Below are 21,587 nucleotides of genomic sequence, written 5' to 3'. Positions count from 1 at the left end.
AGCTCACAGCTATGAATTTGAAGACCTTCCTACTCAGCTCTTTGAGCCTCCTCCCCAACGCTCATGCAGCGAAACCCCCCCTTCCTACCCTTGATCTTCCTTGGGGATCATACCCGGCCACCGTCCTTCCAGCGGACAAAAATGTGCGACTCGTATCGAACTCGTGTAAGGGCTCAGCTAACAAATGAAAGATCTACCTATTTGAGAATGTCCGCTTCGGGGCCCAGCCGGTACGTTTTGGCCTATTTGATTTCCTATAGGATTGTGATAGTAGCGTTCCCAAAGTTACAGATTGTCTCCAATTCAACCCACTCCTACTTGACAAGGACGATCGCACTGGACCTGGCGGTAAAAGTCCCCTTGGCATCCCTAACCAGGACCTTGACCCAGACAAGTCGCATACAACTAAGGTGCCTGACTGGAGTGGAGCTGAAGACTGTCTCTTCCTTGACGTCTATGTGCCGCGGTCGGTGTTTGACGACCCAGGTTCCCAACCGCCACTGCCCGTAACCGTCTGGTTCTACGGAGGGGCATATGCGTTCGGTACAAAGAGGATGAATTCCGGGCCCCTCTACAATGGGAGGTCCCTTATCAAAGCCTCTAATTACACAACCATCTTGGTGGCGGGAAACTACCGGCTTGGAGCTTTTGGGTGGTTGGCTGGCTCCTTCATGCAGACCAACGGCCTGCCCAATGCCGGGCTGTACGACCAGAACCTCTTGCTCCGGTGGGTTCAGAAGTACATTGGCAAGGTCCACGGAGACAACAACACTATCAGTGCTTGGGGAGAGTCGGCCGGTGGTGGTTCTATTCTCCACCACCTCATCAGAGGGAATGGAGACAAGAATCCCCTGTTCACCCGTTTTGTTGCACAGAGTCCGGCCTTTGAATGGGCGTGGGACAACTCAGTCGGCGGCCAGCTGGATCAAGTCTACCAGAACTTTTCAAATTCCCTTGGCTGCCATGCCCCGTACGACATTGAATGCATCAGAAACCCGTCATTCTCATTGGAAACCCTGGCTTTGGCGAACATCAAGCTTTTCGAGAATGTCAAACAGACCGGCCTTTTCCCCATCGGACCATCGGTGGACAATGCCTGGATCAAGACGATCCCTACTCTGGCCTTCTCCCAAAGTAGGTAACGACTAACATTTCGTCTTGAAGATGATGCTAACATCTTGACACAGAAAAGTTTTGGCCAGGGATCAAATCCGCCATCGTCTCCCACTGTGCGAACGATGCCCAACGTTTTACCCCAGACAGTGTCGTTGACAACACTACCTTCTACGGGTTCCTGACCAAGTTCCTGCCAGGCGAGAGTTATGCCCCCTTGAGAACGAAAATTGCGAACCAGTATAATTGTGTGAAGGATTACAAGGGAGACTACAATCTCTGTCTACGCCACGTCATCCGGGATGCATCCTTCACATGCAACACAAGAGATCTCCTCGACTCGTATCCGCAGCAGGCCTACGCCATGAACTACGGCTTTCCCAATGATGCCTTGGCAGTTCATGCAACTGATCTCGTCCCGCTATTCGCTAATGTAGATATATGGGGACAGATCGCGGCCATGTTTGTGAAAGGGTTCAACTACACTATCCCAGCGGCAGCCGAATGGGGGCGACAGCTGCGCTCAACGGTCATAAAGCCCTACCTGAGGTACTTTTCGTCGTTCGCACGGTATGGAAATACTAATGGTACTGGAGATGGTGGATGGCCGGTTGTCAATGGATCTGGGCAGCTCTTTTCCAATGTCATGAAGCCCTCGGCGAAAGGATGGAAGCTAGTTGAAGATGGCCAAAATTCGAAGGACACATGTGCCTTCTGGCACAGCATAGCGCAAGATATTATGCAACCCCAGCCTCATCCAGGATGGAAGATGGAGAATGCGGATATGGATACGGATGTCCAAGAGGAGCTTTAAGGGTGATGAGCTACCAAGGGAACATATGTGACTAGGTACACAAGGGCTCTCGCCTGATCCAAATTCCTAGAACTGAGCAACAAACTTCCCGGTTATCTAAGCCATCATTAGCTCGTATTCATAACAGGAAAAGGGGACACTTACATTGCCAAACTTGCTCGTCACATCATTCAGTTGATCAAAACCCACCGTGTTCACCACTGGCTTCACAGCTCCTCTCCGAACAAACTCAAGAGCCTCAAGCGTATCGGTCCGTGTACCAACCAAAGTTCCAATGATCCTGATTCCTCGATCCATAACCGTGATGGGGTGTAGAGTCAAGGGCTGGTCTGGAGGCGGGATCCCAACGCAAACTAACGTGCCAAAGACAGCGACCAAATCTAGCGCTGTCTGGTATGCCTTTCCGGAGTTTGCTGTGACGACGACTGCCTTTGCTCCCACCTCGTCAGGAGTCACCTTTTTCAGGGCAGACACAATGTTTGGATCTGTAGCGTCAAAGTACGCATCGGCTCCTGCTTTGAGGCAGGCTTCCTGAGAAGGTCCGACATCGACAGCAGCAACTTGATATCCCATGGCCTTTGCATACTGCACTGCGAGCCCTCCAACGCCTCCAGCTGCTCCTACAACGGCTACCCACTCTCCTGGAGTAGCTCCACACGTCTTGACTGCCTTGTATGCCGTGACACCGCCGCATAGCACTGGAGCGATGAGTTCATCCGGCAGAGCAGAATCCTCCGGAAGAACCAACACATATCGGCTCGGCACGACACAATGCTCAGCAAAGGTCCCGTCCCAATTCCGCCCCGAATTCTGAAGCTCGCGACATCTCGTCTCGCCACCAGGCTCACGACAACAAGAGCATCGTCCACAGACATCACGAACCCAAGCAATTCCAACACGGTCGCCCGTCTTGACGATACTGGGGTCAACTCCATCACCGATTCGTACAACACGGCCTACGCCTTCGTGGCCGAGGATATCACAGGATGGACCAAGATGGCCAGCTGCAAGGCCCATGTCGGTGCCGCAGACGCCTGTGGCGGATAGTTTGACGAGAACTTCCCATGGCTTGGGTTGCGGGATTGGTACTGAGCGTACTTCAAAGCGGAAGCTGGAGTCTGAACGCTGCTTGTCGTCAGGTTTGGATTACTGATATGAGGGGTGTGAACTTACGACTACAACCGCAGCCTTGTGGAGAGGTTCTTGAGTTACAGTCATTTGGGTTATATGATAGACAGTGGCTTGCTTGGAAAGTATGTAATGCAACACTGAATTCTGTTTGCGGACGCATGCATGCTCATATCCCACTTGAAGCTACAAAAACGCCGATCAACAAAAAGGTAAGCCGAGGCAGTACTCACCTTTAAAGTTTGACTCTCGGGCCGCCACGAGCTGGAATGCGGAGGTGACACAAGACTCAGACGCCACGGACACGGACTCGTACGCGGACCAACCTCCAAGTAGGCTTGGCGCCACGTAGTGAAAGCCTCTTCAAGACTCCTTACCAGGATCCCCCAGACTCTGATGTGTCTCCATTAATGCCGCGATCTAGTGCCGATGGCCCCCTTGTTTGCGGGGAAACGATCTGCGAGCTTTGCGGGGTTGTGAAGCTATCGGCTCGGTAGATGCCTGGTGTTGTTGATTGCTCGTGAGGGGAAGTGCCGATGCCGATTTTGTCGGATGCATTGTTCCTTGAGATTAGTTATTGGGTTTTTGAGAGTTGAGGAAATGAGTTGGCTATAACCTTGAGTTGACTTTGTGTACTCTTACATCTTGACTGAGCAATGGCTGAAACATGTTGGAGTTTGGGGTTCCCTGTCGACTCTGGCGGAAGCATCTAAAGGGCAGCGCGATAAGCGCTACCATCTGTGCATAAGATGCTCTTGGTAATCCTCATACACGTTGTTTGAATGAATCAATTGATTGGGTATTGTGAGTATTAAAGATGGCTATTGAAGAATGTGGTTCAGAAACATGTAGGTTGTAATTACCAGTGAGGGTTCATAACCCACAACTGGGCGATCATGGTTTTTGATGAATGCATCTAGGGTCTTTGTGAGATGCACGCACTATATCTAATATTTGAGTTAATAAATGTTTCATCCGCCCCAGAGGAGGCTCTGCGTTGCCATATTAAGAGTTCATGATTAAGCAAGGGCTCTGCCTAACCAAGTCAAGGAGCAATACCAGCCTCTGATACTAGGCTATAGTGAAGCTATCAAGATGTCTTTGTTCTCCATAACTCATGCATGCCGGTATCCCGGAATCCCTTATCCAGCCGAAACCTCCTAGATGCACAACCCTCAATGCAACACCGTGTCAGCTTTCCAGACCTCAACCTGCATAAAGCTATCCGAATACTTCCCCACCGTGCGCTGTGTTGTTGATGCTACCATGTCCGGGCCCTGCCCGAGCCTCCACACCTCCTGCAGCTTGCATCGTTGCATGAGTCGCGGCCCGGGCCATGGTGGGTTTTTGTTTATCATGTTTCGAGACATGTAGGTAAGCTATCGTTGCGTGCAGGTGGAGTTTTATGTGCCATTGAGATATTTAAACTGGCCATTTCGCAGAGATTTTGGCTCAATGCCTTTTGTTGTATTCTAGTTTTGTGCCTCACTTGAAAATCCTCTGAAGACAGCCTCAATTGACACCAAGATGGCCAGCAATTCCGAGGCCAATCCATTGACTCTGCCCCCTGGCATAGACGCCGCTGTCTTTCACAAGTTCATTGCGGCTGCCAGGGACGTCACTGGCCCAGAAAATGTTACCATCATCTCCAAGAAGGAACAGCTAAGCAAGGACCAGTATCTTGACCAGAGCAAAGCCCACGACATGTTTCACATCACCGGCAAATCCTACTTCGTATCTTCAGCCGTCATCACTCCTCGAGACGTTGCCGAAGTTCAGGCAATCGTCAAGTTGTGCAATGAATACGAAATTCCCCTTTGGCCCTTCTCCATTGGCCGAAACGTTGGCTATGGCGGCGCTGCTCCCCGAGTTCCTGGATCCATTGGACTTGAGCTCGGCAAGCATATGAACAAGGTCCTTAAGGTTGACGTTGATGGAGCGTATGCTCTGGTAGAGCCTGGTGTCACATTTACAGACCTTCACGAATACTTGGTCGCCAACAACTTGAGGGACAAGCTCTGGGTTGATGTTCCCGACCTCGGTGGAGGATCCGTCATTGGAAACACCACTGAGCGAGGAGTTGGCTACACGCCATATGGTCAGAGCCCTTACCACGTTTCAGACTGAAAGGTCACTGACAGCTCATAGGTGATCATTTCATGATGCACTGCGGCATGGAAGGTAGCCACCCGGCCACTTTTTCGTTGTTCCGACACATATCTAACATTCAACAGTTGTACTACCGGACGGAACTCTCGTCCGCACAGGAATGGGCGCACTTCCAAACCCCAATGCTGACCCCAACGCGCCTCCCCATGACCAAGAGCCCAACTCAGCCTGGCAACTCTTCAACTACGGCTTTGGCCCCTACAATGACGGTATCTTTACTCAATCGTCCCTGGGCATCGTGGTTAAGATGGGGGTCTGGCTTATGCCGAACCCGGGAGGTTATCAGTCGTACATGATCACTTTTCCCCGAGACGAGGATCTCCACCAGGCCATCGAGATCATCAGGCCTCTCAGGACATCAATGGTTCTCCAGAATGTGCCTACTGTGAGGAGTATCCTCATGGATGCAGCTGTCATGGTAAGCTGGCCATAACCATGCACATGAAACAGCAAGACTAACAGCTGAAAGGGCACTCGTGCGTCGTATACATCCTCTGATCATCCTCTAACCGATAAGGAACTCGATGAGATTGCAAAGAAGCTCAACCTAGGACGGTGGAACTTTTACGGTGCCCTCTACGGACCTGAGCCCATTCGAAAGGTCATGTGGCAGATCGTCAAGGAGGCGTTCTCGGTGATTCCAGGGGCCAAGTTCTACTTCCCCGAGGACATGCCAAACAATCTTGTCTTGCAGACTAGAGACCTCACACTACAAGGCATCCCAACGACGACCGAACTGGAGTGGGTGTAAGTTGTCACAACCATCTGCCCCAGCCTGCCATTCTCTAACCAGCCTCCAGAAAATGGCTCCCCAACGGAGCCCACCTCTTCTTCTCCCCCATCTCCAAAGTCACAGGCGACGACGCGGTAGCCCAATATGAGCTCTCCAAGAAGCGCTGTGAAGAGGCCGGTTTCGACTTTATCGGTGACTTTTGCATCGGCATGCGAGAGATGCACCACATTGTCTGCCTAGTCTTTGACCGCGAAGACCCAGACTCGTGCCGTAGGGCTCACTGGCTCATTAGCCAGTTGATTGACGACGCGGCGAAGAGGGGATGGGGAGAGTATAGGACGCATTTGGCGTTGATGGATCAGATTGCGCATACGTATAATTTCAACAATAATGCGCAGATGCATCTCAACACTACCATCAAGAATGCCTTGGATCCCAAGGGTATCTTGGCGCCGGGGAAAAATGGGATCTGGCCCAAGGGATACGATGGTGGGAAGTTTGCCGTCCGACCGGGAACATTGACTCGAGGACCGAATCTGTAGATGGCCGTTTTGGTATAGGTCATGTTGTAGCAAAATATCATCTTTACGGTTATGCTTGTCACTCTGTCTAAGTCTTGCCCAGCAATATTGCAGCAGTACTCTCAGCTAAGCAATGTGAATAAGCAAGCGTCTATAAAGCGAGGGAAGAAAAGCTGAAACTTCATTCAACCTCATTCCGTGTCCAAAGATAGATCAAGGCAACCCAGCAAAGCCATCATGCAAAATGTCTTGAAGATAGAGCTTATTTGTGATCCTAATAAACAGGTAGTCCTTTAGTCCAAATTTGGTCCAATGCCGGAGTTGTGTTTGGCAAATATTCCCTGCCCCAGAAAATCAGCGGCTAGCTGTATGGTGGCTACCCAGTCGACGCCACCGTTATGGTGTTGTCGAATAGGTACACAGATATGAAACAGGGACATATGCAAGCCAGCAACTAACTGGAGACTTTGATTGAGTCTAGAATGCCTTGTCTATTTTCCTATCTAGTCGTGTTTTGTTACACAGCCCCTGTTGCAGTTTGTGTGATGCTGTGGCGTACGGGCTCTTCCTATCAGCTCTGCAGTCTTCAAGACATTGTGCACCATTTCTCCCAGCCTGCTTGCCAGGATCCCTGATGGTTGCTCAGCCTGACTGCTATTTTTACATTCCGCCTTGCCAACATTTAATTGGGCTGAAATGCCGGGCTAAAAAAGACAATGGAGCTGCGCGGTTTCTTCATGTTTTCCCCTACCCAGGTGCCTACCTACCTACACCTTATTTCGGCCATGGCTCAATATCAAGAGGTCGACAACATTGAGGAGATAATATCTCGACCGTCAACCCCCAATTCAAACCTTAGCCGCTCCGAGACAGCTCCTGATGAGCTTGGTCAGTACAATGCGATCCGTCAGCCGGCCTCGAACCAGTCTCGGACGAGTGCCGAGTCCCTTGACCAGCCACACCCAGAGCCGGGGCCAGAGCGCCCACGACGTCGTTATGCTTGGTGGCAGAGAATTGGGATATTAGGCGCGCTCACAATCGTGATTGGAACACTGGTTCATCTTGCATCCTTAGCTGTGCTCATTTTCCTTTGGCGAGGTGCTGAGGCATCCTTGGACCGTAACGAGCCAAAGTTGTGGCAGACCATCGTCTGGGATGGATGGGCGCCTGGAACCGTTACCATCTGCTCTGCCGCCATGCGTACCTCGATATCTCTTCAGCTCGGTCTTCTCGTGGCGGCTTTGGCGGCCATCATGCTAGAGACATCTGGCGTGTCCTTCAAGGATATCCCGCTCTTGTCCACCGAGCGGGCATCGAAATCGACCCCTATCGGTATTCTTCCCGCAGTATTCAGACAGACTACACATGGTACCTCGGGACTGGTGCATTCTTTTATCGTCAGTATCGCGGTCACCATAATGCTCGTTTCGACTTTTATTTCCACCATCCTACTCTCCGACTTCGAAACCCACGACATCGCCGCTCCGGCAATTACCAGCAACAAGACAATAACATTCGAACATGACATAGAGCTCGAGGACGTCAATAGAGCTTCATACTGGAGATCCAAACCCGCCGCACAGTGGCGATTCGCAGAATCTCAGATCGGCAAGTCCTCTCCTGGCGACACAGGGGATACTTATCGTGCCATGCTGCCATTCTTAAACGAATCGTCGAGGACGACTTTGGAGTTTTACTCTGGGCCTGCGGTGGTCGCCAACACCCGTACTATCTGCGCTCCATTATCCTTGCACTCCTTCAGCATTGTCCCAGAACCACTAGCAACCGAGTCCCTGGTCAGTGGTATTAGAAAAATGTCTGGGGGTGGCACGCTCTTGCGTGTGGGTAAAGAGTTCGATATCAGCGCATTTGAATGCCAGCTGCCTACAGTTGAGGGCCACCAGACAAACTGGCCCATCTCCCTCTGCTTTGGGGCTTCTCCTGAAGGACAAAAGTACCCCTCTGTTGCCTCATCAGATCCGAAAAGTGGCATGCCTTATGTCCTCCATCCGATAACCATCCTCAACACGACCAGAAGGCTTGTGCTTGACGTAGAGGTAAATGATACTGACGACAGTGTCACTTACCTCGTACCCAAGCATCTTCGAAATTTGACGTCCAAGTCCAAAGGTCTTTGGACGACAGTGTATGATGCTGAAGGCCTGGATGTATTTTCAGCCTCTCTTTGTTATTTCAACCTTGCTCGGCCGCTGGAATACAACGTCACAATGTACGGGCCAACGATTCCATTCGAACCTACTGGTACCGACGACATATGCCTCCAGTTCGGTTCAGGCGCGCTCTCTCGGGAATTTGCAGACCGTGGCCTCCTCAGCCTCGACATTGGGCCCCGTATAAGAGACATCAAAGACGAACTTGACAGGGCAGCCGTGGATTCAAGTTTCGGTCGTGTCTGGACTGAGCTTCCTCTCGGGTCCAAGTCCGCTTGGAGCATGAGGTATGGCACATTTTACGAGCCACAGTGGAAGGCTCATCGAGCGCATACTGCTGTTTTTCAGCGGATTATCCAAGAGAAGGGAGACCCAGCCAGAGCAATCCAGGCACTACTCACTCGGCTATACCAGATGACATACTATGATTGGCTGCCAGACTACAATGCTGAGCATCCAGTTACAACTGTGCACTCGGCACAAAGACTCATCCCGATGAGATGGACTGGACTTGTTATTGTTTTGATTCTCGTTGGCTACCATCTCATCTTGGTGTTCGCTACAGTGGCGCTCTTCATGGTAAAGACGAGGGGTTCTGCGCTTGGAAATGCGTGGCAGGCGGTTGCGCAGATAGCCCGCACGACAAACGCCCTGGAATCAGCCGACAGGATGCTGGACAAGGAGGTGGACAAGTGGACAAAGACAACAGGGCTGGATAAGGAGGTGTATTCTATATCAGAGTCTGCTGATGGAAATACGCTTGAAATCCAACTTCGGAAACGGACAGTAGGTTGATGGCATTGATATCAACTTTTGAGCCAACCTTGTAAATGAGGATTTGGGAGTATGTATTTGGAATGCCAACTAGAAAAGCATCTTTGAAAGTGGTGAGGATAGGTGTGTAGCATTGATACAAACTCCGGACGGGAAGAGTACACGGAGGCCTCAAACTCGTGATGTGATAACCAGCAGGAACTATATACCAGGAGAATATGTCCATTACCTAGGAGTTTCTCTCATCTCCACTTCTTAAGATGTTAGTCAGTAAAATGTAACGTAATAGTCTTGCCGTAATAGGTCCTTGACACCAAACCACCAAGACGAAATAAACTATTGAATCTCGCAATCGTTCCGACCACGGTCTCCAACCAACAGAATCACTTGCGGATACTCAAAACAGGCCAGTCAAGCAGAAGCAGTACGTAATAAAGCGAACGGTCCATCCCAATTCCCAGCATCCCACACTCGGAACCAAATTCCTCACTTCAGCCCGTGCGACCGCTTACCATAGCTATAACGAGCTGATGTCATTCCGCCTTTGACTGATAACGCATCACATCCTTGAACTCTTCATCCTATGAGCGGCACGAAGTTGCCGGGCACCCCGGAAACATCTCCGCTCTCATCGGCCGAGAGATCTATCACGCAATCGGCGGCCCCGATTCCTAGTGTCCGAGAACCAGGGTGACCCCATTTTGGCGATTACGCCATCTCAAATATACGGGTGATGCTGTGTGTTTCAGCGGGCCGCTGATCTCGAGCTGAGAGTTTGAAAAGGGGGGCTCTCCCACAATATCCCACCGGGAGTGATGGGTCCTTTCAATCTACGAGTTTGAACTATGGAGATATGCGAACCAACGTGGATTATGGGTCGAGCCGCTTCTTGCCGACGGATCAAAGCTCGTGAGATCCAAAGTGGACCTCTCACTGTACCTCTGTTCAAAGACGTGACGAGGTGATTTAGGACATGTCGATCACCGTTCATGCAAAGAGTAGAATCCTTCTCGAAGAGTTCTATGTTAAACGGTTTCTTCAACGACACGTCAAATCATTCGATAGTCTTTCATAAGCCCTCCACAACCTGGTTGTTCTCGTACCTAGCGGTTTCGCCATGTTGGCGACGTCTGTTGTCATCGCGCACCCTGCGCACCCTCCCACTCGGCCCCCCTGGTTGTATCATTCGCCCCTACAATGTCGAAATATACAGCAGGGGAGAAACATCGCTAGAATATCGGCCAACTATTTGCCTCCCGAGGGCAAAATCATGTACGCCGAGGTCGCATTGTATAAGTAGCTCTGGGCTTCTAGCTTGCTTCTTGAGTTCATGCAGCAATCCTTGGCTACAACTACGGGCTTGGCTCTCTTTTCTTCTTTGACCATCCCTGCTGTTTCTTGTTTTGTTTCTACGTCATGGCCTGGCGCAGACCATTCAGTGGCGGAGAAGCCGAGGCTGCCACTGTGCTAGAGGGCCAGAGGGAGGAAATTGCTGATGGCAACACTCACTACATTGCTGAGAAGGGAGGCAACAATGCTCAAGCTACCTATCAGGATGCCAGTGGTGCTCCAATTGAGAATAACTCTCCTCTGGGTTACTCAGTCGGTCCTGTTACCATCACCTTGCTCAACATTACCATGATGATTGGTGCTGGTATCTATTCGACACGTATGTTGTTGATGTCTGATTGGAGTGAACAATACTGACCTTTCGAAGCATCTTCCATTCTGTCTGGTACCGGCTCTGTTGGTGTCAGTTTTGTCTACTGGACTCTTGGTTATCTGGTAAGTCTCCTTGCTTCAAGATATAGTTTGCCAAGATCCAAGACTAACCTAGTCCCAATTAGCTGTGCATGGCCTCTGGAGCCGTCTACCTCGAGTTCACTGCCTACTTCCCCAGTCGATCCGGCTCCGAAGTCGTCTTCCTCGAACAAGCTTACCCTCGCCCCATGTGGCTCTTCCCTACGACTTTTGCTGTACAGAGTGTTATCCTCTCGTTTGGAAGTGCAAATGCTACCGGTAAGTCAAGCCTCGCTGCTACATCGCAGATGTAAGCTAATACGTTGCGACAGTCATGGCCAACTACCTATGGGCTATTTCTGGACATGAAGGCACCAATTGGCAGATCAAGGGCACGGCTCTGGCTTGCTACACTCTTGCCACTCTGACCCTCGTGTTCAACACCAAGTACGCATACTGGTTCTCCAACGCCGTCGGAATGGTAAAGGTCTGCACTATCTTGTTCGTCATCATTACCGGATTCGTCGTCCTTGGCGGCAACACTCGAGTTGAGAACCCCACCGCCAACTTCAAGGATGCGTGGTCTGGCAGCTCCAATGCATCAGCTTATGGCATGACCATTGCTCTTTATCGTATCATCTTCTCTTATGGAGGTTACAACAACGCTTTCAACGTCGCCAACGAGGTCAAGGTAAGAAAACGACGCTGTGTGGTAGAACCCAGCTGACTCAGGTCTTGACAGAACCCTGTGCGATCGCTCAAGATCTACGCTACTGCCGCCTTGACTACCGTCTACATCCTGTACATGTTTGCCAACGTTGCCTTTTTCGCTGCAGGTAAGTACATAATTACCGCCCAATAGTTTGTGTTGAACATCTAAGTTGACCACCTCCGTGACAGTCCCTAAGGAAGACCTCGAGAACTCTGGCCTCACAGCCGCAAGCCTCTTTTTTAAAGCTGTTTTCGGAGACAGCGGTGCCGTCCGTGGTCTCAACTTCCTCATTGCGCTTTCTTCATTCGGCAACATGATCGCCGTCATCATCGGTCTGTCCCGAAGAATCCGGGAGTGTGGCCGACAAGGCGTCCTGCCTTTTACGAGGTTTTGGGTCTCTACAAGGCCTTTCGGAACTCCTTTAGGTCCGTTGTCCCTGTGAACTTGGCGATGCTTCCAAAAGAAGCCATCAGCCGGGACAACAAAGAATACAGTTATTAACACATTATTAGGCCCTTACCTCGTCATCTGGTCGCTTACAGCTCTGATGCTTCTTGCTATTCCCGCTGGAGATGCCTTCACTTTTGGTGAGTGACTAGGGTTATCCCTGACCAAGGCACTCCACGTTCTGACACTCAAACAGTCAACGATCTCGCCACCCTTCCTTCAGCTGCCTTCAACCTAGCCATGGCTGTCGGTATCTATGTTGTCCGCTGGCGCCGAAGCAAGGCCAACCTGCCCGAGCCTGAGTTCAAGGCGTGGCATATTGTCATCATCTTTAACGTTCTGATCCAGCTCTACCTTCTCATCATGCCATGGTACCCTCCCGAGGGCGGACAGTATGCCGGAGACGTTAGCTTCTGGTATGCTACATATGCCGTCGTTGGTATTGCAATGTAAGCAACCCCTCATCTATCCCTTGGTGACGCACTGGCTGACACACTGTAGTCTCCTTATCTGCGGTGGATACTACTGGCTCTGGGCCTTCCTTCTTCCCAAGTGGAAGGGCTACCAGCTTCGACAGGAACTCGTTAGTTTTGAGGACGGCGCTCAGAGCAATCAGCTTCGAAAGATTCCCAATGTCGAGCTTGCAGAGTGGGATGCCACCCATGATGCTGCCGGACGTCGCATCGAGCCTTCTGCTACCTCGACTGGGATCCAGATTCAAGAAAAGGGTGTTCGAACTTCTTCTGATGATAGCAACTCGGATTCAGCCAAGAGGGTCAATACTCTTCGGGAGACACAGCTCTAGATGCTCAGGGTGGCTACCGGACCAGACTATCATTCAAATTTGCAGACTGAGGCTTTATCATAGAACTATAGAGATTGGTTTGATCTTGTCATGTCGCTGATGACTGTGCAGGCTCCTCGCGGGATGTTTTCCTCGTTACATGACCATCTTAATATCATCATCCTCATTCCCAAACGCCACAGCATTCTCAAAAGCCCAGTCCCGAATAGCATCAAAGTTCCGGCAGGTATGCAGCGTGCTAAAGTCGGGCCAATGGCTCTCAAACCCTTTGTAGTGCTTGAAGGTGAATACACCAGTATCACTTTGACACATCAGGTTTGTCCTCAACACTTCGATGCAATGGTCTGTACCAAGTTAGTACAAGCAAGAGATTTGTGCCAATCAACTCACCGAGATGCCCTCTCAGGTCCTTGGGCTCCACATCGATGTCTCCGCCCTTGTCGGAGTAATACTCCTTGAAACTATGCTGCCTCAACAAGTTCAAGCAGTGGAGCTGGTGAAAGACCTGCATGCCAACACGATAGCCTACTTGGCCCGTTTTGGGGCTCTTGATGGTGAGAGATGCGGGATCAAGCCCCAGTCGATCAAGCTCTTCCCGGGTGATCATTTGGTCTCCAACGTCATATGTGACGTGATCCCATGCCTTGTCGACCTCTGGGCCATACCCGACAAATTCGGTTCTCTCGAGGGTTGGAGTTATGTTGTATCGTACCGTCCGGTAGTTGGCTACTACATCTGCGGGAGCTGCGTTGCCTTAGAGAAAGCTCGGAGTGGGAGTAAAGGAGACTTACAATAGGGAGAAGCTACTTGGGAGCAGCCAACGCTCAAGGGTTGTCGGATGTGAAGTATCAGAGACAGAACAAAGAATGCCAGTGAAAAAGACAACAGCAATCCATGACACACCCAGACAATGTATGGGTGTGTCGAATACCGTTTCAGAGGAGGGACGACCTGTGTGTACTTTGGCAAAGGAGACAGGAGAGATTTTTCCTCAAACTGCTGCTCTTCGTCCGAAGGAACAGGGCCATATTTCGAGTCCATGATGAGTTCAAGAATTAGGTAGTTGGAGAGAAAGGAATGAAAGAATTAGGTGCAGCCAGCTGACACCCCGAAAACACGAAAAGAATGGCGAATCTATCGACGAAGAAGGAAATGCCCAACGAAACATGCCACGAAATGGAAGAGAGGCTATCTATACTCACATGCAGTTCAAGTCGTGGCGCCACATCAACGTCATGATCTTTCACCACTGTAAGTTGCTTCGGGGCCAACCGCCGACGCTTGAGACGCTAATCAGGCGACCAAGACCGAAAACGCCAAGCTTTTCCGAGAAAAGGGACAGGGCGAGACGCCAGAAGAGTCGCGTAGGTAGCAAACGCGACCTCAAACGCAATGTCGAAACTCGCTTGGCGAAACCAAACAGAGTCACCTATCAACGCGAGCAGGTCCCATCAGGATAAAACACTTGGGAAAGAAAACTCCAAATCTGACCAATAGGACAATGGTGGTTGGGGTGGTCATCTGTAACAGGGGTTGGTTGCAAAAGAGAACCTGAAGCACCTAGTGTCTTGTATTGGCTAGGGGTACACCGAAACGTTAATAAGACCTTGTGGCTAGCAGAAACATGGGGAAAGAGGGATATATCCACGAATCACGTTATTTCTGAACGTTGTTTCTGGTAGTTGATCTATTACGCGCTCAAGATGCAGATCAAGACCCATCATCTGTCATCTCAGTCTCATGGTTGGATACGGACGAACCATTGCTTCGGAAATACCCCAGAAACCGCCTAGTATGAGAACCTCAAGTTTGGCGAGCGTGTCAACCGTTTCTATTCCTGTGCAAGTCGGATATTCGGCCCTCAGAGGGGACGGTAATTCGGCATCACTAGACTCGCATCGCGGCATTCAGGGCGTCAACTACACTTCAGAGATCGGTATGGGAGGTTCTATTTTGAGGTTCTGTCTAAACTGCTAAGAGATGAAGGCGAGGAGGTGAATGGTATAAGAAGCTCAAATCTTCTGTTGAGATGTGGTTTAATCATTCACTCTTCATCCACTCAACATTCTCTACATCTTCGCCCGGCGCGACTTTTCAGCTTTTCTTACATTGATTCAATTCTCAAGGGCTAGTCCCATCTTTCATTATCCAAAATATTTTCGACTGCCGGCCAGTTTTTCTACCCTCATTCAATATGTACTTCTCCAACGTCGTCATCGGCCTCCTCACAGCCCAGGCCTTGTCCAAGGGTGCTCAGCCAGGAGCTGCTGTGGGCAAATACGCGGTATGGCTATCCTACACAAGTCTTCAGCCCCATGATTCTAACTTATTTACAGACCTTGATGGCTGCTGCAGCCCTGCCCGTGAGCGGTCTTCCACTCTTTGGCAGTCTCGAAGTTCGGGAGGTGAGATTAAACATCATGGCTCTGGTTTCACTATGCTAATAATATGAAGCCTCATCATCAGGGAAACCAAGGCAACCAAGCCAATCAAGGCAACCAGGGCAACCAAGGTGGTCAGAACGCCAACGCCAATGCCGATGCGGTTGCCGGATGCAACAGCAAGAGAGACGAAGACCTTGTCCGTCGGCATCACCAGGGAAACCAAGGCAATTCAAACGGTGCCAACGGCCAATCCGCTGCTGGCGCTGGAAATGCCAATGCCTGTGGCAACGACAATGCCAATGCAGCTGGTAACGCCAACGGCAACTCGGGTGGCAATGCCAATGGGAACGCTGCTTCGGGTGCTGGCAATGCCGCGGCCGGAGGCAATAATGGTAACGCTGCTGGCAATGCTAACGGTAACGCTAATGGCAATGCCGCTGCTGATGCTACTGGAAACACCGCTGGTGGTAATGCTGGTAACGCTGGTAACGCTGGTAACGCTGGTAACGCTGGCAATGCCTGCAACAACAAGAGAGGCATCATGGGGCTTTTTGCTAGACACCATCAAGGAGGCAAGGCCAACGCTGCTGGCTGTAACTGAAGTGCTGATGCCTTCCTGGACGAGCCTCGGAGCTCTTGACGAGAGGCAAGAGATACGTGGTCAAGGGCTAGCCAATTCAAATCTTGACAGGTAATCTTTGTATGGGATATCGTCATAAAAACATGTATCAATAGGAAATACTTGTATCTAAAAACTAGGCTAAGATGAGACAGCAATAAGCTGAGTCTATTCTGAGCGCCAATAGAACACTACCCCAAGACTCCTATAATCCATCCAGGGCCGGGCTTCAACTATAACAAAGAACACCTTGGCTACTTTGGGAACCTCGCTGGCAGGCCACCTTTGCAAACGGTGGTTGGAACAATGACTGGCATGAATACATATGCATCGTTTTGGGCGAGTACCCAAACGAGTCACTCTGGCTCTTCGCTGTTACACCAATACTCCGTGTTAGTGAGAAGAGAAGTCCCAAGGTCAAAAAGACAAAAAGAGGGTGCTCCACGCCTTTTGTTTATACAATCGGGCTATATGTAACTAGGAACGCGAACTTCGACATTCCAAGTATTCTGACCAATGCCGCATACCTGCAATCCAATACATAGTACCTCCCGGTTTCATCATTTTACCCAGCGATTCCAGCTGCTTCATGTATTCGTTCAACAGCGAAGTCTGGCCAAGGTCTTTCAGCGCGTCGCAGATGGATATGACGATGATTCGCGTTGTGCGGCCGTTGGTTAGCTGGAATTTACCGATTTCCTCCATCGCTTCTTGCCAGTACGACAGAGCACTTTCCTTATCAGACTGGACGTGGCGTATTTTTGCAAGTGTGATGTGCAAGCGTAATTTCTCAAACTTCAGGAGGCCGGGGCGGGACTGAATGTCCAAGCAAAGCCTTTCCGCCTCTTGAAAGTGTTCCTGAGCAAACAAGGCTTCCGCTAGGGATATCTCGAGACGAGGCCTTCCTGAGGAGAGACCTTTCTGACCTCGCCTGGCAATTTCTGCGCGGAGATGATGTTCGGCAGCTCCAGGGTCGTCGAGTTCTCGTAGCGTATCGGCATGCTCACAGGTAAGATCGCAGAGATCTTCATCGAACAGAAGGTCCTTGCCATGCTCTGCAGTTTCCCGTGCTTGATCAAGGTGCAACAACGATTCTTTGAATACGCCGAGGAAGCGCAGAACCCTCCCAAGCAATAGTTCTTTACGGAAGACGGTGACTTGCTCGATTGGTGATGAATTCTGGTCCAGAGGTGTCCATTGTTCAAGTAGTGTCTTCGCGGTCTTGAGGTCTTCTACTTGAATACAGTTCAAAGAACGCTGAATAGTTGCTTGGCCGAGTGCAGAATTCATTCTCTTATCCACCTCGGCCTTGGGTTGAACGGACTTGCTGATGATTTTGGTGGCGTAATCCATGTCACCGGCAATCCGACTGAGAAGACTCTGTGACTGTGCGATGCGGCAATCCAAGTATGGGTGCTCCAGGCCGCTCGAGGCGATTTCCGCTTGGCTAATGACAGAGCGTTTCCATGCTATAGTGGGAAATCGAGATGCCTCGACAAGGGTGAGCGCAAGGTCAATCCTAGTGCTCGTATGTAGCAAGTCGAAGTGATCTTGAAAGGCTTGCAGAGTATGCTCAAGGTGCGGTAGGAATAGCTTTGCATTTGAAGTCCTATGCCGGTGTTAGAATGAACGCCCAGTCCCCTCATTTGTTGGCTTGGACTCACGCAGGCTGGATGTATTTCCATGGGATTGCTCGATATGAAACGACCAAGGCCTGGCACCTCCAAAAAGGTAGGTCCTCTGCAGGCACGCCCTCGCGAACACGGCTCGCAACGGCTTCATCCAAGGTATAGTTCTCGTCATTGTCCATCGAAACGACCGACGATAGACACAGGCCATCAAAGACACTCTCCAGCCTTTTGCCATCTGATAGCAAGTTGCGTAATTCTGGAGCAAGACCAGCGTGGACCGCGTCCACTTCTTCGATTCCGCCTAGTGTGGTCCATCGTTTACGTGCTGCAGCCCCATGAGAGAGAAGGTCCAGGGAGATTGGGTCGGATGTTGATAAAAAAGAAAGAAGTGTCAATATGACCTTGGCATCGTCCGATCGAAAACCGTCTGGTCCCGGAACAGCCTCCAACACAGCCACTAGTGGCGGTGTTTCCCATGCGGTGCGTGATTCTGCCGCTGAAGCGACGTCGGGTTGGTAGTTGTTTCGGCCGGATTGAGGGGTGGACATTGTACCGAGAAGATATTGCTAATGCAGCGTGAACTTGATCGCCTCATCGACGAAGGAATGTTCTACTAGCCAGGAACCGTTAGTGCCGGAGGGAATCTGAGTCCTGAAGGACACACTTGAGACCTGGTTCACAGTAGTGTTGACGAGAGGTATAAACTCCAAAGTCCTCTCCAGGTCGCGTCAGAATCGCTATCTTGGGACGAATCGACCCAGGCTCGGGTCGTCTTACCAAGATATATCCCTTCACCTCAGCTTTAGTAAAGCTGTGACAATTCTGAGCTCAAAGTTTGTGGCAAAAAGATGCTAGTTTGAACTGAGATGGAGGGAGGAGGTAGGTGTTGGGTGAGCCCAGTTTTAGACTTGGCCATGCCCGATTTGTGGCACGTTTGTTCGTTGTACAACAGCAGGACGAATTAGGTTTAGCTTTGTGCGAGATAATCCATCCTTCTTATGTATGTACCCCCAAGGCAGCTCGACTGATAGAGAATTGGAATGGGTGGATCGAAGCATGCAATACCTACATGGCAAGAAATGATATGAAGATAGGTACTGATGTCGATTCATAGTAACTGACACCCCATCCTGGAGTAGGCTTTCCCGCCTTGCTAGGCGAAAATCGTCGCTCGCGTCTCGGAGAAAGCGGGGAGAGCAAACGAGGATCATCCATGGCCCCTCCCCATATCGAGCCTTGGCTACTCAGTCTTGGCAGTACCGGGTTTATTTTAAAGTTAAATAACTATATTATCAGCAAGAAGGTTTGTCCTGGTCGAGATTGCAACTTGACCAATGAATAGACTATATTCGATATACTTGAGCGCATCCTCTATCACTATACATTGTGCGAAGCTTCTACCGAGCCGAGAAAGCCATCTTTCTAGAATATGCTACTAATGTGGGCCTTCCATCGCTTCTTAGGGAAGAATAACAGAGAGATGAGTTATCCCGGCAAGTGGTAAGAGTTGTAAAAAGATAATGCCTAGACTAATGCACGCACGTCTTTCAATCGTGATACCAGTAAGACGGAAAGACATTTTGGTAGTCAATCAAAGACGTCAAGCAGCCGAGAATCTCTAGCGAGCCCGTTATATTAGTTTGGATCCGGCTGGTAGGTTGAATCTGTCTTTGCCTGTATCTCAAGTTCAACCAGCCGATCTATTGATGCACTCTCAAGTTGAAAGCTAACCTCCACCTCCCCATGTTTTCCGTCAGAAAGCATGAAGAGTATGACACTCAAGTTACAGGGACCGATGCGTGAATTGCGATAATTCTCAGGACATCTCACCTTGAGACCCGCCGAGGATCAACGGCACCTAGCTGCAATATTAAGGCCTGCCAAGGCGGTTAATTACTCTGCTATCGGGGGATCTTTTGGCTATAAAGTTATTGTTCACCTGTATCTTCTCGCTATCGATAGCATAGTTCGGACTTTGGCAAGTGTCTGAAAACTTTACCTCGAAGTGCAAGGTTTGCGTGCTGCATCTGTTGAGGCTAGGTGACTCGGGCCGCAAAAAGCCAATCCTAACGTTGATAATCCAAATGAAACATAAATAGAGACTGCCTTCCAGATTCCCTTCTCAGATCTATCTCCCCTTATCAAAAATCCAAGCGTTATATCCATCAAGTCGGTCTGAACACCCCAGCATCCCAAGATGAACAACACGTTCCATCGCTTCGTTTATCTCCCCTGGGATATTCGGGAGCAGATATGGAAATTCGCGCTTCGACCATCTCTCCCCGGTGTCCACACCTTCAAACTCTACAAGCCCAACTCAGGCAACGGCACAGATGAGAATATTGATATCATTGCCTGTCACACACGCCAGGGTTCCCTACGTCTCGCCGCCCCTGATCGCGAGCAAAAGTCCCCTACCGGGAACCACAGTACGGAAATCACCCAGAACCAGGGTAATTATTCGACGTACCTCATCGATGGGGGGCTATGGACTGTCTGCAAAGAGTTGAGGCACGTTATACAACGCCATTTCGGCTTTCCCAAGTGGCGATCCTTGCACGACGAAGACCCCGAGAGATTCCGACATGAGGCAGTACGGAAACTGGATATGCCAGCAATAGGCTACTTTGCGGGTAAAGACCCCTACTTCTTTACCGTCTTGCCGAACCGGGATCTCTTCATCCTTCAGCCTCAGAACATAAGCATGATGACTCCAGGCGATATTAGCTGGCATGCTCGCGTTGGAGCCCGTTGGCAGGGCTTTCAAGGGTTCCAACACATCGCGCTGGAATACAATAAGTGGTGGGAATACATCCTATCTGATTTCTCCAACCCTAAACATGAGGCTATCATCAAAGTTCTTATTACACTGGGGTACCATGCCGTTGGTGATAAGCTATGGTTTATCGATTATACCCTCAGACGAAGACACGAAGTGGTTGCTGAGCCGTCTTCATCTCGCAACAGGGAAAGCGCCACTTTTTATCTTCAAGGTCAGCGGTTCGTTGAGGTAGAATGCTCCCCCAACAGTCTAGAGAACTGGAAGTACACCGAGAGAGTGAGTGGTGACGACGTTGAGAGGCATGCAAGCAATGGGAATTGGGACTCGATAAGCTTTGTCCGCATAGTTCGATGTGCTCTCATGAATAGCTTTCTAGATCTCGAGGGATTGGGATATGGCTTGCCACGGCAGGTAGGACTTCTGGCTTGCGAATTTTTCTGAACTTGGGTGTTGTTTCGGATGGAGATCCTGGTGATGCTAGGTGGTGATGGACTCAGCGTTAATAATGAGGAAGATAGACATGAAATGCCAAAACTAAGAATTATCTCTTCAAGCATTCATATCTATCGTCACAGTGTGTGCTCTTGTCGAGAGAATGTTGAATTTTTCGGCGATCCTCGACCAGAGAGTATCGGGACAACAGACAAGTGCAAATAACCGCACATGTTCGTTACAAGTATAGCCCAAGCAACGAAATTGGCCTTTCGAAGATATGTTTTCCAAGATATTAGGGTAGTGCCAGTAGCGCATTGCAGCCAACTCCAGCGCTTTCGCATGACTTTCGACGGCAATGTCAATGTCGTCTTCCACCCTATCCTCGAGAACCGCTGCGTGATGATCTGCCCCAGGTTACCTAGTCAAACATGCAGCCTCGTCGGGAAAGTCGTCAGAGAATGCTCTTATAAGCCGTTATATAGCCCAACACCGTTGAGTTGCTCAGGAGCCTCCCCCGCTTCTTCGAGCCCTTTGACGGGGAGTAGGCCAACAACTTTTCAGCTGATTTGGTTAGACCCTGCGGCTGAGATGCTGGGTATCTGCAGCCTC

At 50.2% G+C, this 21,587-nt stretch overlaps 9 protein-coding genes across 9 annotated transcripts; 6 read left to right on the top strand and 3 right to left on the bottom strand.

The window, feature by feature from the left end:
* Positions 1-11: 11 nt before the first annotated feature.
* On the top strand, positions 12-1,927 carry NCS57_00659300 (COesterase domain-containing protein; the record flags this gene model as incomplete). The annotated part of the gene is made up of 4 exons (XM_053056476.1): positions 12-143; positions 192-230; positions 261-1,134; positions 1,188-1,927. The coding sequence occupies 4 exons, from the start codon at positions 12-14 to the stop codon at positions 1,925-1,927; spliced, it is 1,785 nt and encodes a 594-aa protein (XP_052915431.1).
* Positions 1,928-1,993: 66 nt separating this feature from the next.
* On the bottom strand, positions 1,994-3,145 carry NCS57_00659200 (PKS-ER domain-containing protein; the record flags this gene model as incomplete). The annotated part of the gene is made up of 3 exons (XM_053056475.1): positions 1,994-2,023; positions 2,072-3,052; positions 3,101-3,145. The coding sequence occupies 3 exons, from the start codon at positions 3,143-3,145 to the stop codon at positions 1,994-1,996; spliced, it is 1,056 nt and encodes a 351-aa protein (XP_052915430.1).
* Positions 3,146-4,391: 1,246 nt separating this feature from the next.
* NCS57_00659100 (Vanillyl-alcohol oxidase) lies at positions 4,392-6,499 on the top strand (the record flags this gene model as incomplete). The annotated part of the gene is made up of 6 exons (XM_053056474.1): positions 4,392-4,394; positions 4,532-5,153; positions 5,204-5,236; positions 5,290-5,642; positions 5,694-5,971; positions 6,025-6,499. 6 exons carry the CDS (start codon positions 4,392-4,394, stop codon positions 6,497-6,499), a joined length of 1,764 nt encoding a protein of 587 aa, XP_052915429.1.
* A 764-nt stretch (positions 6,500-7,263) lies between these two features.
* On the top strand, positions 7,264-9,444 carry NCS57_00659000 (uncharacterized protein; the record flags this gene model as incomplete). Its single annotated transcript, XM_053056473.1, has 1 exon — positions 7,264-9,444. One exon carries the CDS (start codon positions 7,264-7,266, stop codon positions 9,442-9,444), a length of 2,181 nt encoding a protein of 726 aa, XP_052915428.1.
* A 1,395-nt stretch (positions 9,445-10,839) lies between these two features.
* Positions 10,840-13,127, top strand: NCS57_00658900 (uncharacterized protein; the record flags this gene model as incomplete). Its single annotated transcript, XM_053056472.1, has 9 exons — positions 10,840-11,092; positions 11,141-11,208; positions 11,271-11,442; positions 11,496-11,854; positions 11,906-11,999; positions 12,064-12,300; positions 12,388-12,462; positions 12,519-12,771; positions 12,824-13,127. The coding sequence occupies 9 exons, from the start codon at positions 10,840-10,842 to the stop codon at positions 13,125-13,127; spliced, it is 1,815 nt and encodes a 604-aa protein (XP_052915427.1).
* A 135-nt stretch (positions 13,128-13,262) lies between these two features.
* On the bottom strand, positions 13,263-14,168 carry NCS57_00658800 (uncharacterized protein; the record flags this gene model as incomplete). Its single annotated transcript, XM_053056471.1, has 3 exons — positions 13,263-13,471; positions 13,518-13,871; positions 13,919-14,168. The coding sequence occupies 3 exons, from the start codon at positions 14,166-14,168 to the stop codon at positions 13,263-13,265; spliced, it is 813 nt and encodes a 270-aa protein (XP_052915426.1).
* Positions 14,169-15,321: 1,153 nt separating this feature from the next.
* Positions 15,322-16,112, top strand: NCS57_00658700 (uncharacterized protein; the record flags this gene model as incomplete). The annotated part of the gene is made up of 3 exons (XM_053056470.1): positions 15,322-15,411; positions 15,464-15,532; positions 15,582-16,112. The coding sequence occupies 3 exons, from the start codon at positions 15,322-15,324 to the stop codon at positions 16,110-16,112; spliced, it is 690 nt and encodes a 229-aa protein (XP_052915425.1).
* A 495-nt stretch (positions 16,113-16,607) lies between these two features.
* Positions 16,608-18,309, bottom strand: NCS57_00658600 (uncharacterized protein; the record flags this gene model as incomplete). Its single annotated transcript, XM_053056469.1, has 2 exons — positions 16,608-17,739; positions 17,795-18,309. The coding sequence occupies 2 exons, from the start codon at positions 18,307-18,309 to the stop codon at positions 16,608-16,610; spliced, it is 1,647 nt and encodes a 548-aa protein (XP_052915424.1).
* A 1,649-nt stretch (positions 18,310-19,958) lies between these two features.
* NCS57_00658500 (2EXR domain-containing protein) lies at positions 19,959-20,907 on the top strand (the record flags this gene model as incomplete). Its single annotated transcript, XM_053056468.1, has 2 exons — positions 19,959-20,819; positions 20,890-20,907. 2 exons carry the CDS (start codon positions 19,959-19,961, stop codon positions 20,905-20,907), a joined length of 879 nt encoding a protein of 292 aa, XP_052915423.1.
* Between the last annotated feature and the right edge of the window lie 680 nt (positions 20,908-21,587).

This window comes from Fusarium keratoplasticum, chromosome 4 (assembly GCF_025433545.1).
Source record: "Fusarium keratoplasticum isolate Fu6.1 chromosome 4, whole genome shotgun sequence".
Lineage (NCBI taxonomy): Eukaryota > Fungi > Ascomycota > Sordariomycetes > Hypocreales > Nectriaceae > Fusarium > Fusarium keratoplasticum.
This window is presented reverse-complemented; position numbering and strand designations above follow the sequence as displayed.